Raw genomic sequence first — 13,174 nt, 5'->3', positions numbered from 1 at the left:
ATTAGCTTAACAAATATGTGGACTCCACTTATGTGCCAACACTGTTCTAGGCTCTCAGAGCCAACAGGGGACAAAAAAAAACTCACCACCCTTAAGAAGTTTATATTCTCATTAGGAAGAGAAATAATATATTTTACTTATCAACTGAAGATGTGAACTCAAGAGAAATAAGGCAGAGGAGAAATGGGGCATTGGGAGGGAGGAATGCAATTTTAAATCAGGTGGCCAGGGTAGGTTTCACCGAAGTGATATGTAAACCAAGGCTTGGAGGAAGTGAGAGAATAGGCCCTGTGACTCCTGGGGTAGACCATTCCAAACAGAGGGAAAAGAAAGTACAAAGACCCTAGGAGGGAAAAGTGCCTGGCAAGAACCCCGTATGACTGGAGTGCTCTGAGCAGAGGAAGACATGGTCTTACTTCCATTTTAACAGATCACTCTGGTCACTATGTTAAGAACAGAAGGATGGCTGCAGGTGGGGGGACACGGAGGACACAGGGTAACGAGATAGGAAGCTACTGCAATAATCCAAGTGAAGATGGTGGGGACTCACACCAGGTAGAAGCAAGTGGAGGTGGTGACAAGGTGTCAGATAGGGTTTTGGTCCCAGTCAACAGGAATTACGAGGGGGTCATTTACTGAGATAGGGAAGACCACAAGAGACAAATTCTGGAAGAAAGATGAGAAATCTTGTTTGGGTCAGGTAAAGTTTGAAATGTCTTTTGAGGCATTCAACTAAGAACACTAAGCAGGAGGCTGGATGTATGGGAGAGGTCAGTAATGGAAATGCAAACTAGGGTATCATTCGTATAAAATTTTTTATTTGAAGTCATCAAACTGGGTAAGAAGAAGTATCAGTGAAACTAACTAAAGAAGAGGACCAAGCACTCAACAGAAAGAGGTCAATGAGGAGTGAAGAAACCAGCAAAGGAGACTAAAAAGCCATACAAGAGAGTCACAGCCACAGCTGCTTTCCTATGGCCAGGTCCTCGTTTCCTACTGCTGCTCTAACAAATGACCACAAACTCAGTGGCTTAAAACAACACAGAGATATATTACCTTAATATTTATTATAGTGGCCCCTTCCTCCATCTTCAAAATGCAGCGTTTCAACGTCTGCCTCCAGTCTTACCCTTCTCTGACTCTTGCCCTCCTACTTCCCTCTTAGAAAGACCCCGTGATTAGATTGGAACCACCCGAATAATCCACCTTGTGACTAGACTGGGGCCACCGATAATTCCCCCACCTTAAGAGCCGTAATGTGTTCACATCTGCAAAGTCCTCGCCATTTAAGATAACATATTCACAGGTTCTAAGAATTAGGACGTGGACCTTTGGTGGGGGTGTCACTAGTCTGTCTACCACACCAAGTGAGAAAGTATTTTCAGGAAGAAATGATCAACTGGGACAAATGTTACTGAGATCAAGTTAAGATTTGCAAAAAATTCACCACTGAATTTATCAACGTGAAAGTTATCAGCAACACTGATAACAGCAAAGTAAAGATTCAGTGAAGTGCAATCAAGAGCAAGGGAGAAAGGGAAATGGAGACAGACGAGCAAAGGCAATCTATTTAGGACGTTTTGCCATAAAGAAGAGAGAAATGAGGCTGTACCTAGATGAAGATATGGGTCCAAAAAAGTTACATGATTTTATACACTGGAGAATGATCCAGTAGAGGGAAAAAAATTGAAGATGCAAAAGAAAAGGGGAGAATTGGTGGAGCAATGTCCCTAAGCAGGTGAGAAGGAAGAGGTCTAACATACAGGTTGAGGGGGGGTATACAAAGAGCATGTTTATCCACAGAAACTGGAAGAAAGGTCAGCCAATGTGTTATCTCATTTTCCCAGCCACATTTGGCCGTGCAGGTCCAGGAAAAGAAGAGAAGAAAAGCTGGATTTAAGAATGGTGGTTGCCAGCAGCTTGGGGGAGAGGGAAATACAGGTTTCATTTCAGTTTTGCAAAATGAAGAGAGTTCTAGAAATCAGTTGCAGAACATGTGAATATACTTACTACCTCTGAAATGTACACTTAAAATGGTAAATTTTGTAGGTGTATTTTACCATAATTATAAATCAAAACAATTTTAAAATATATAAAAGTTGTATGAGACATTTAGGTTAGTGAAAACAGCTAAATGAAATCAGATATGTTGCTACCTTTATATATATTTTAACTTGCTTCCAATTTTTGTAGACTGTGATTCTAATAAATGAGGTAGTCCTTATAATAACAATAAAAGTTGGATTTAACCAGAAAAAAGGATGGGTTTTTGTCAGGAGACTCGTGTGAAGGGGAAAGAGGAAAAAAAGGGATTGAGGGTATATGCGAAGGAGTATTATAAAGACTCCAAGCTGAGTACAGAAGAAAATGAGGACATAAGGAGGGTGAAGGCTGAGAAAAGGTGGAAGGATCAAAAGACTACAGGATCAAAAGACTGTTAAATCCCACAGGGTCTAATTGCTGGAACTGGGGAAGCAGAGTGAGTGAGCTGAAGTGCTTCACATGAGACGCAGAAGACCTCCACGCTGTGTTCTCCAACTAAGCACACTCCTGCCCGAAGGTATTTAGAGGTACTGCTCCTCTGCCTGGGTAGCAGTTCCTCCCCTCAGACATCCTGCCGGCTTGCTTCCTAATTTTTGGAGGCCTCTGAACAAAGGTCAACTCATCAGAAAGGTCTTCCATGAATGACCATATTTAAAATACAGTAGTACCTCCCTCAATCATTCTCCTTCACACCCTGCTTTATTTTTCTTCTTGGCGTTCAACCTGTGAGGGGATGCGAGTGGGACACCATGAGCATTGTCTACACAGTGTGCCTCAGTTATCTGCTGAATGAAGTACTTCATGAGCAACTTTGATTTCCTGTAAATGGATGTGGATGAACTTAGTGAAGCCAAGTCCAAGAAGTGGAAGGGGAAAATGGTGGCCCTCAGGAAGGGAGGAATGAAGAGAGGGTGGAATGAAAAGACTGAGCAATGGAAATAACATAGGCTTTGCAGCCTAGGTTGGAATCTCAAGATACACTACTTGTGTGGCCTTGGGCAAGACACCTAACCTCTCAAAAGCCTCATTTTCCTCCTACACAATATGGGGATAATACATTCAGCAATCTCAAAAGATTATCATGAAGAGTAGAAACACCGGCACAGAGCATACTCCATAAATATAAGTTCATACTTAATTCCTTCAACTTCCCATGCTTAGAGCAGGAATGATGTCAACTTCCCCTCCCTATCTGACTGCGGGTGATCATCAAGAGGACAATGACATAACTAACAGTACAAACCTGGAGTTCCTGACATTGAAGGTACTGTCATGTATGGGTGTGTGCAGTGTGCAGTGTGCATATAAATCACTGATACAGCACTGAATCACGCACTTTTTTTAGTAATGGGGTCATGAGTTTAATGCCTTTGACCCTCAGTGCTCCCCATACAATCTGCACTGTGTTTTCAACAGACCTTACTTAGAGAGCCTCAGGTTGTGGCATGCCAGCATTTCTGCAATTATTCCTAGAATCAATATTCAAGCATGGACTATTCCAGCAGCTTTGTTGTTCAGCATGTGAGTTATGTTTGCAAATCCTAAGATGGTAGAGCACCCAGTACCATATGGAAAGTCTATACCTGCAGACACAAGCATGTCCTAGGGTTTGAGGCTTAGAGATATGTCACTTCACCCAAACTCTACCTTCTCACCTGTTATTTTTTCCAACAGAGAAACATCTTGCACTTCCTGAGGCAAAGATGCAATTTTCTGTCGGACAGTAGCATCCCCTGATGCAGCATTTTCCAGGTCCTGCAAAGCTTTGATTAGTTCCTCAGTCTGTACAATGAAAACACAAATGTTATCCATTAAGACACATGGGTTTCAAGAAAATTATCTGGAATTAAATGAGGTGGAGGCAAATTCTAAAAATGATCATCCCTTACAAACTGTTCTTGGTCCCAGAGCTTATACTGACATCAATGATGTAGAGTCTAAGAGAATGTACTAAGCTAACTTTTCTAAGTCTGTGGCAGAACATGAATAATATTCTAGACACTTCTTTAAAAAAAAAAAAAGAGCATGTTTTTAGCAACTTAAGAATGTGCTTAGTTTCAAGTGATGATTTCTAGTATAAATGGTCTAATATGGAATAAAGATATACACCAAATGTTTAACAAATGCATGTTGACTAATTAAATGAAATGACACCACCTACTTCAATTCTTTCTTGTATTTGCTTTACAAAATGAAAGTCACAAAGCTTTTCAATTTTGGCAGCTACTCCCAAAAGTAAACAAGTCAAACTCATTAATTACAAACAATGGGTGAAAAGAAAACAAGGAGAACAAACCAAGAACGCAATCTGTGTGTATACCAAAAAGCGTCTTTTAAATTGTCAGAAAACTGGCAGGTGAGCCAGACCATAATGACCCAGGAGTAACTGACAGCAGTTAGGTTATCCTAAAAGTTGATAAATCAGACTGTTCTCATCAAAGTTTTCCAATGCAAAGATATATGGCCTATCACTGCTTTCATTTAGCAACCGCCTCACCCCGTCTTAACATTTTGACAACATAAATCAAACATGCTTCCTGTTCACATAGGCTGTCAACACGCCCTTGTGTGAAGTAAAGCTGCTTCAAACAAAATGAGAGGTACTGTTAAAAGAGCGTGGGCTCTGAAGCCAGTGACACCCCGATTCAAATTAAGATCCTGGACAAATTAAGTCTGCCTCCCTAAGCCTCACTTTCTTTGACTTTAAATAAATGAATAAACAAATATTGAAAATGAACCAACCACAGAGTTCATGTGCTAATTTATATGAAGGGCAAATATACTGTTAAAAACTCAGTAAACATTAGCTCCCACTTTTAGTATTTGTCACAGTGTAGCAAATTTGCTATTGCCACACAAACCATCCTTAGAAACTAACAAGTTGTTTACTAAAACAACCATACTATTGGAGACAAGTGATGGCAGGGGGCTTTTAATGTCTCTGTAACATTATCTACCTCTTTACAAATACCTACTTTTTAAGACCGTTTTCAATTCCTAGGAGTAAAAAAAGCCAAGTCTATAAAACATAAATCCATTCCAGAACCATGGCATGAAAAAGACAAAGTTAAGCCTGCTGCCCAGCAAGCTTCACCGGGTGGCCCTTGCACCCAGAGCCCAGAGGGCTGCCCTGTGATGATGCCACAGTAACGGTCACTGGCGCCACCTTGTGGCCATAATCTTCCACTAGCGGTCACTGCACCAAGCCACTCTGACGTACCAACAGGGGTCCTGCAGAAGGATCTTGGGGAGAGTAGCTACCAGGGTAGTCATCATCCTCCTCCTCTTGTATCTGCTGGAAAGTTCGCTTCAGAGATTTTTTCTCTTCTGTTGCTAGAGGAAAGAAAAAAGTGACAAATTTGGGTCATGATAGCTTACCCAGGTGAGTCAAATGCTATGCACAATGGCCACATGTAAAAAAAAGGGCAGAAGGGGTGTACATTTCCAGGGATGGCTTAACATTAACCTGTATACTAGCTATTTTAAATTGGTGGTAGTTCTCTACATTACTCAAAAGGGTCAAAAATGGCCTTAATCTGTCATCTCAGATTGACTCACTGGAAAAATACTACCAAAAGCAAGCATGTAAAAGTGAAACTTAACCAAACTAACACATCAAAAACCTTATTATCTTTTTTAAAAGAAAGTTAACAGGAGAATTAAAGTGGTAAGAAACCCATAAGACAATGTAACAAAGCAAGCTGGTGAGTGTAGAAAATATACTGTGTATAAAATGAGATATTTTATACCTTCTGGATAATTTCAGAAGATACAAGTATCCCCCACTTTTCAAAAGTTCAGTTTTACAAAAGACCTAAATTAGCACCTATTTTCAGTAACAGAAATAAATCCAAATAGAATTTTCACTTTTATGAAAAAGGCAAAAGTGAAAGCAGCATTCTGTGTTTGTCTTGCAGCAAGGTCAGAGGCAGCGCGCACCTGGAGCATCGAGCGCGACCTTGCCAAGCTGCTTCCTGGGAACTACGCTCAGCATCTCAGCTTCAAGGCACTGCAGCTGTGGACTGTGTCTGTGAGCATCTGGGCTTTAGATCTACCAGTTAATTTTGTTAGCAAGATATGTTCTAAGGCATTAGAAAAGCCGAAGAGGTTATTTTTTGGGTCTGGAAACGCCTAGAAATTTTTCCACATAAATTAGTGGTAACTGTTTTTTTGCTTTGCCCCTTTTAGCTTACAGAAGGTTTCGTAGGAACCCTCAACTTCCGGATACCTGGGGAAACCTGTAGTAGTGAGAAACCCATCAATAAAATTGCATCAAAAACTCTTAACACAAATATCCTTTAAGCTATCCCTTTAAACAAAAAACAAACCTAATTTTACCTTAAAATTAAAAATAATCATTACTGAGAAATATCACTGATACTATTAGGAGAAATTATTTGCACGATTTTAAAATTAACCACTTCTGAGGCTAACAGATTACATTTTTTATTATCTGTATGGTATGTTTTTAAACTGTTATGATCAATGAGGTTAATTCCAAAATCATTCCTTTTGTATCAAATTGGACAACACAAAATAAATGCCAAACAAATGCAAGACACAAATCTACATGATAAATTCAGGTTTGGAAATTAAAGAAACTAATGGATGCCTAATGAGTGCCAGGCATTGCAACAGTTTCTCTACATTTAAACCTTTTAGTAATTCTAAGATGCAATTACCTCCATTTTATAGGTAAGAAAATGAAGACACAGAGAGGTTAAACCATCTAAAAGAATGACTTCAAAATCTGTGCTCTTCTCACTGAAGTCAAATTACTTAGCACCACAAAATTACCCTTTCACCTGTCAAATGAGGGACCACTGTGCACCTGCCTCAGAACCCTGTGGGTTATAAACAGAATAACGTACACTTCTTGCTTAGTTAAACATTTAATTCTGGAACCAAGGATGTAGTTCCTGTTTCTACCTTACACATTAACTGACCAAACCATATTTGACGTGGGAGTCAAGTATCACTGATTTTATTTTTCTTGTTTGTCATTCTACTAAAAAAAAAAAAAAAAAAAAAAAAATCCAGAAGCATTTGCAATACAAAGAGTCCTCTCTTTGTACAATTTTACTATGCGTGGATTTGTTACCACAGTTTAAACGATAGTGGTTCCCCAACAACCTGTTCAAATTCCAGATACCATAGCATATTAACTTTGAGTAACTGCACGGAGAACAAACATCACTGCTAACTTCAGTACATAAATAATAGAAATGCACGTGATCAGCAACCACATCACTTCTCTCAAGGTCAGTGATTGGTCACTGCACATGTGTTATTCAGTTCACACACAGAAAGCGTTCAGTAGTCTCCTGCTGATAAAATCCACATGACATTTTATAAAAATGAATAATCAGAACAGGAAACTGACAAAGATGAAAGAGCAGCAAGAAAACTAACACTAATGCTGGAAGTGAAATCTGAATGGGACATAAATGAATGGAGTTATAAAAGAAACACTGGGCTGTGGGGGATGCTGGCACTGCCATACCCCTTGAGAGACTCTAAGTTCAGTCAGAGGAACTCAGTGAAGGCCAGCTCACTTATCAACATAAATGAAGAAAGTGGTTGGGATGGAAGGAATGACAATATCCTGGAGGAAGTGATGGTGACAAAAAACTTCAGAAATAGTTCGTGACACCAAAAGCACAAAGGATAAAATGCTGGAAGCTGATCCAAACTTAGAAAGGAATATGACAATTCACTAAGGCAGGAAAAATGCTTGCTCTGTGTTATAAATTATACAAGAAGGCAAGCTTTGTTCAAACCACTCTTGGTAAGTTTGTTACAAAGTAACAGAACATTCTAATTCCCAAGGTTTGTAGTTTTTTATATTATAGCATGCCAAATAACTAATAGTTTCACTATCTTTTTTGTTTCCCTATACATTTGTAACCAACAGTGAATTTTTAGGTCTTTGATGAAAAAATTTCAAGTCACAGAATATTTCAATTTCCTCACTGATTACTGAGATCACATTGCATGGCCTCAGTTTACACACTCATTTTTGCAGTCCTGAACTACAGAGCAAGAACCGTTATATTTTTAAAACAGAAGATCAATTAGTATATGATTTGCATATGCAATTTCTAACAGTACTCGGCACACACTCGCTGCCTAACTAATGGTCGTGTGGTGTGCCCCACACAGACTGACAGCAACTACAGCATCATGGGCGGCATGTGTGAGCACCAGCCACCAGAATGTAAGCATTAGAGCAAAAAGACATTCTTGGTATCTTTTTGTTCACTTCAAGCACCTAGAAGAGTACTCAATAAGGAGCTCTTACATACACTAAGAAGGTGGGCAAAGTATAAAACTTAGAGCCTTCAGTTTTCAAACTCTCATACAGAACTGACTATACATAAAAACCACACATCACTTAATTCTTCAGGACACTGAGAGTCACTGAATTTGAGCACTGGAAGGTCTCTAGACAGACCTATGTTTCTGCTTTCCCCACCTCATTTTTCATGAGCCTATCCAGGTTCTCAGGCTGTCATTTGTCCAAAGTCAGAGAGCTCATGAGTCCAAGTGTGGGTCCTATAGCCAGAGTCATCTGACCCCTAATCTGGAGTTCTTTTTACCACTTTATGCGGCCACCCACTTACAGGTGAACAAGCATTACAACACTGAAACCAATGATAAAAATAATTTTAGGGCCATTTCTGTCCTTTGCCATCCCGACTGATGAAGGTATAACGGGAGGTAACCACACCATAGTACTTTTCCAGTTCTCTCCTGTTTGCACTTGGAGGGCCTGCTAGAAATAAATTATTCCTCATTTTTCCCACAGGGATCCTCCTTTCCTGAGCTACCGATTTCCATTAATAAACACTTCCAACAGCCCCATCTTCCAAGTATGCCTTGGAGACCACCAGAATCTCTTCCAAAGTCCCAACTTGTAGCAGATTCCACACTTCTGAGGGATATTGTACATATCTCCCTCTTTCTGCTCCATCCCATAGATTCTTATAGCAATCTCCCCTTTATCACGTCTTGTCCAGACTATGGTCCCAAGTGGTCTTCCTGCCTCTAGTCACTCTTTCCAACTCAAACTACACTTGTTCATCTTCCTAGGGCTGAACTCTCACCCTACCATGCCTCTATTCAAAACCCTGGAGCGGCCTCTAATGATTTTACAGTTTCTACCTAAGTTCAAAGCCTACTGTTAGTAATGGTAACACATCTTGAGTACTCTCCCTTTCTTTCAGTTGTCATCATCTCCCTCTAAGTCCCACAGCACTGTTCTGGAACTCTCTTTGAAATCACTTGGACCTTGCTACTCTACATGGCCACTGGCAGGCAGAGCTGCAGAGGCCTTGCCTCTGATAGAAACATTAAGTGTTTATTCCTTTACATCCCTGTACTACCTAGGAAAGAGTCAACAGACCTGAGTTTGAAACCTCTTTAAGGCAAAGGAGGCACAGAGCTTGGAAAGCGCTAGTGCTGTGCCAAGTTTTATTACCACTGCTTCCCGACACAAACAGGACAGCCTGCGGCTCACTCTACCCTGCTTCGCCTGTGCAGAGCTAGTGTTATGATGTCCAGGGTTCTCAGTCTTGTCAGGCAGCCATTAAAAATAACCCAGGGAGTTTGTCAGTCCCATTCCTTCATATGAACTTAAGTCAAGGCACCCTTCCATTATCAATGTGGCTTCTGACCACAGTATTTACATGCCTGTCTTGACTTACTCAACTGCTCTGTTTACAGGCAGGGCAAACACTATAGCTGGCCCAAATCGTTTTGTCCCCTCATTGTATACCTGCTATTCTATCCTCCAACCTGTTCTACATCTCTAGGGGGCCTCGTACTCAGCTAGCCTTCAAGCAGTCCTGGTTACCTACGTGTTTGTGCCATGCCTCTTGGAGAACTGACTGTGGTACAATTTCAGAGACAGTCAGACTCATTGTAAGGCAGAAAGTTAGCTTGAAGGACCCTAATCACATTACAAAATGCAGTCATCTACCTATAAAGCTTGATCTTCTCAAGAATCCACTTGAAATTTTCTGGGATTAAAACTGTGTTATATTACTTTCATAATGAGAAAAGAAACAGAAATAGTATGTGGAACAGCTTTCTTATTCTTTGCTGTCTTTCTGCAAAATAAAGGCAATTTTTTTTTAAAGCAGCACATTAAGCTTTACTTGTGGAAAGAAAAAGATCTACAACAAGGGCCTGACACTAGAGGCACAGCTCGGAAAACACTTTACCCCTATCATCTCACTGAACCGAATGGCCAGGTTCAGGTTCAGACTTGAACCAGGGAAGCGGGGCCTCAAGCTCACGGTCTTAACCACTATGCTCGCTAGTCTTCACAGCATCTGTGGGACTGGAAAAAGTAACAAGCCTCCTCCTACTTCTGCTACTGGTTCATATTTAGAAACTCAAACATTAGATACTAGAACTGGGGAGGCAAATAAAAGTCATATCATCACTCCATTAGTAACATCTTACCTACATTATCTCAAGTAATCCTCACAACAAGCCTGTGAGGTATTACCACTAACAGCCATACTGTACAGTGAGGAACCTGGGCACAGTGAGGTTGAATGCTATGTATGCCTAAGTCACACTACTTGGAAGTGACAGAGCAGGGATTCATACTCTGGAAGTCTGACTTCAAATCCTTGCTCTGAATAGCTAAACTAACTCTACTAAGGTCCAGGAAAGTCGGGTAACCTGCTTACAGATTCACACCCTAATTCAAATCTGAATCCATGTGCTTTCAGTAAAAAGTATGGTGTGAAGAACACAGGCTTTAAAGTCATATAGACCTGGCTTTGACTTCTCCACTTATCAATTATATTTATTTGGATAAAGTTACTATACCCTTCTGAGCCTTAGTATTCTCATCTGAAATACAAAAATGCCAAATTCATAGAATAGTTGTAAGGATCTGAAATTAACATGAAAAGCAGCCAGCAGAGAGGCCAGTATATAACAGGTGCTCAATAAATGCTATTTCCTTTGCAACTACCTTTCCTTCTTAAATCCTTCTAGAACTACAGGATACTATGTGACTCGTGTGTGACTCAAGTAAGTAACGAAGCTCCATTCAGACAAGCAACAGCTTTCCTATTCTCAACAACAAAGAGACAACTTTAGACCATCTAGATCTTGCACCTGGGGAGACAAGAAATCTCCTGTTCTAAAACAAAATTCCTAAGCTCATACATTCTCTACTGTCAAAGTTCCACAGGGAAATTCTTATTTCAAATGTAAATTCTAAAAGTTGTCTGAAGACAAAGAATTACCCATGAATCAAAGCTGAAATATAAAAGGACTACTTAAATTCGGAAATAAACTTCTGGAGACCTCAACAGTACTTTGAAAGGATTGTGGTAAAATATTCTGGTAACTCAGGTCTAAAGAAGACAGTGACAAGAGAAAATGAGTTAGCTGGGACTAATACACATGTTGGAACCTTTTGATATGTGCTTCCATCCATACAGAATAAAGAAAGAGAAATTATCTTTACATCAGCATATCCTCCTCATAGAGAAATTCTGCCTTTATTGTTGTTAATGTCTATACAAAAATCAGAAACCCTACAGAGCTGTTTGCAAATCTTCCACTGCCACAAATTCCCCAATTTGTCTGACTGCTCCCTGAGCACAGAACTACTTCTCTTTCCTTTCTGGCTCTTTCCTATAGCATCTAGCATAGCTATTTACTGAAAGTACATGTCCCACAAATGCCTGTTGAATTGAAATTCAACACTTGGCTTCAAACATTGTCTTTCAGGGCTCTCCTACTTGCCCAAAGGTGTTTTAAAATATCAGCACTGTTTACCAATGAATTCTAAGACAGAATAGTGGGAAGACTGCTGGATAATTCCCCAATGCTGCACAGAATACCACCAAAATCACAGTACAGACACTACCAGAATGCAAAGTAGGAAACAATTTTGCTTTTCAGAAGCTACTGCCAGAGTGACCTCAAAATTGTCTCTATTTATTCCAAGTAAAATAACAATGACCTGTAGTCTGAAAACACTTACATCATTCGTAGATAGCCTCTAATCTGAACTTTCATAGGAAAGTTACCACACTTTGAAATGCAAATAAACTCTAGAGATCATGAAAGGCACACAATAAACAGTTGCTGAATGAATATTATCATTTATGCTAACCATGGTTAATTCCATAGCAGAGACATGTACAAAGTCCCAGAGAAACAGGAAGGGAACGGCTTACATGTGTCCCAACAAGCTAGGAAAGATGTCAGAATAAGAGGAGCATTCTTGAAGAATGAGTTCACCACACAGTGAAAGGGGAAGGACAGTTCAGGCAGGGGTAACAGCAGATGCAAAGAAAGGGGTACCGACAGAGCACCCCGAAGGGAAACTGCTGGGTATGGCCAAAGAATATGGTATATGTGACATAATGGCAGAAGAATCAGGGAAAGTAAACTAGTTCATACTATAAAGGATCCTAAATACTATGTTAGCATTTGGACTTGATCCTCTAGGATATGAGTACAGTCAGATCAGATATGTACTCAGAAGCAGATCATGCCAACCAAAATTAAACTGAAGCCAAAGAACCAAACAACATTTGATCTTACTCTTCTTAAAAAAAGAAACAAAAAAATATATATATACAAGTTCTTTAGAAGGATTTGATAAAATTCACACACATACACATACACACCTCCCAAGGATACCCTGGGTTCATTAAAAACCAAAAGCAATTTTAGGGAGCAAGTTGACAACCATCAAAAATACATTTCAAAACCACAATATTTAATGAAACCAAGCTCTAAAGAAGGCTAAGGGACTTATCCAAGAGCCTGTAGTTATTAGTGGCAGGAGCTAGGACAAAATCTTAGTCTAGGGTACTTCCTAGCTCCCTGTAACTCGGAACAACTTTGTTGTTCCTTTGCCTTATGCAAGGGCAGTCTCTGAAAGGCAGAAGAGCGCCAAGGAGCATATAAAGCAAAAGTCAGGTGATGAACAGCATGAATACTAGAACCAGGCTTACACGCTGCGAGCACTACATAAATTCTCACCATCATTTATGATCATCTCTCTCTGAAGAATCATATAATCGCTGGTGGTTCACAGCAACCCCCAATGCAGCTTTTCATATTTGATTCGAAAGTAGGCAAAGACCAA

At 40.0% G+C, this 13,174-nt stretch overlaps 1 protein-coding gene across 1 annotated transcript in view; it reads right to left on the bottom strand.

The window, feature by feature from the left end:
* RPRD1B (regulation of nuclear pre-mRNA domain containing 1B) overlaps positions 1-13,174 on the bottom strand; it is a 49,848-nt gene that overhangs the window by 23,934 nt on the left and 12,740 nt on the right. Inside the window, exons 4-5 of the mRNA XM_036902317.2 lie at positions 5,264-5,376; positions 3,699-3,825 (exon numbers count right to left, since the gene is read on the bottom strand). Of these exons, the coding sequence (XP_036758212.1) occupies positions 3,699-3,825; positions 5,264-5,376 (240 nt within the window). The remainder of the gene's footprint in view (positions 1-3,698; positions 3,826-5,263; positions 5,377-13,174) is intronic.

Source organism: Manis pentadactyla, chromosome 5 (assembly GCF_030020395.1).
Source record: "Manis pentadactyla isolate mManPen7 chromosome 5, mManPen7.hap1, whole genome shotgun sequence".
NCBI classification, from domain to species: Eukaryota; Metazoa; Chordata; class Mammalia; order Pholidota; family Manidae; genus Manis; species Manis pentadactyla.
This window is presented reverse-complemented; position numbering and strand designations above follow the sequence as displayed.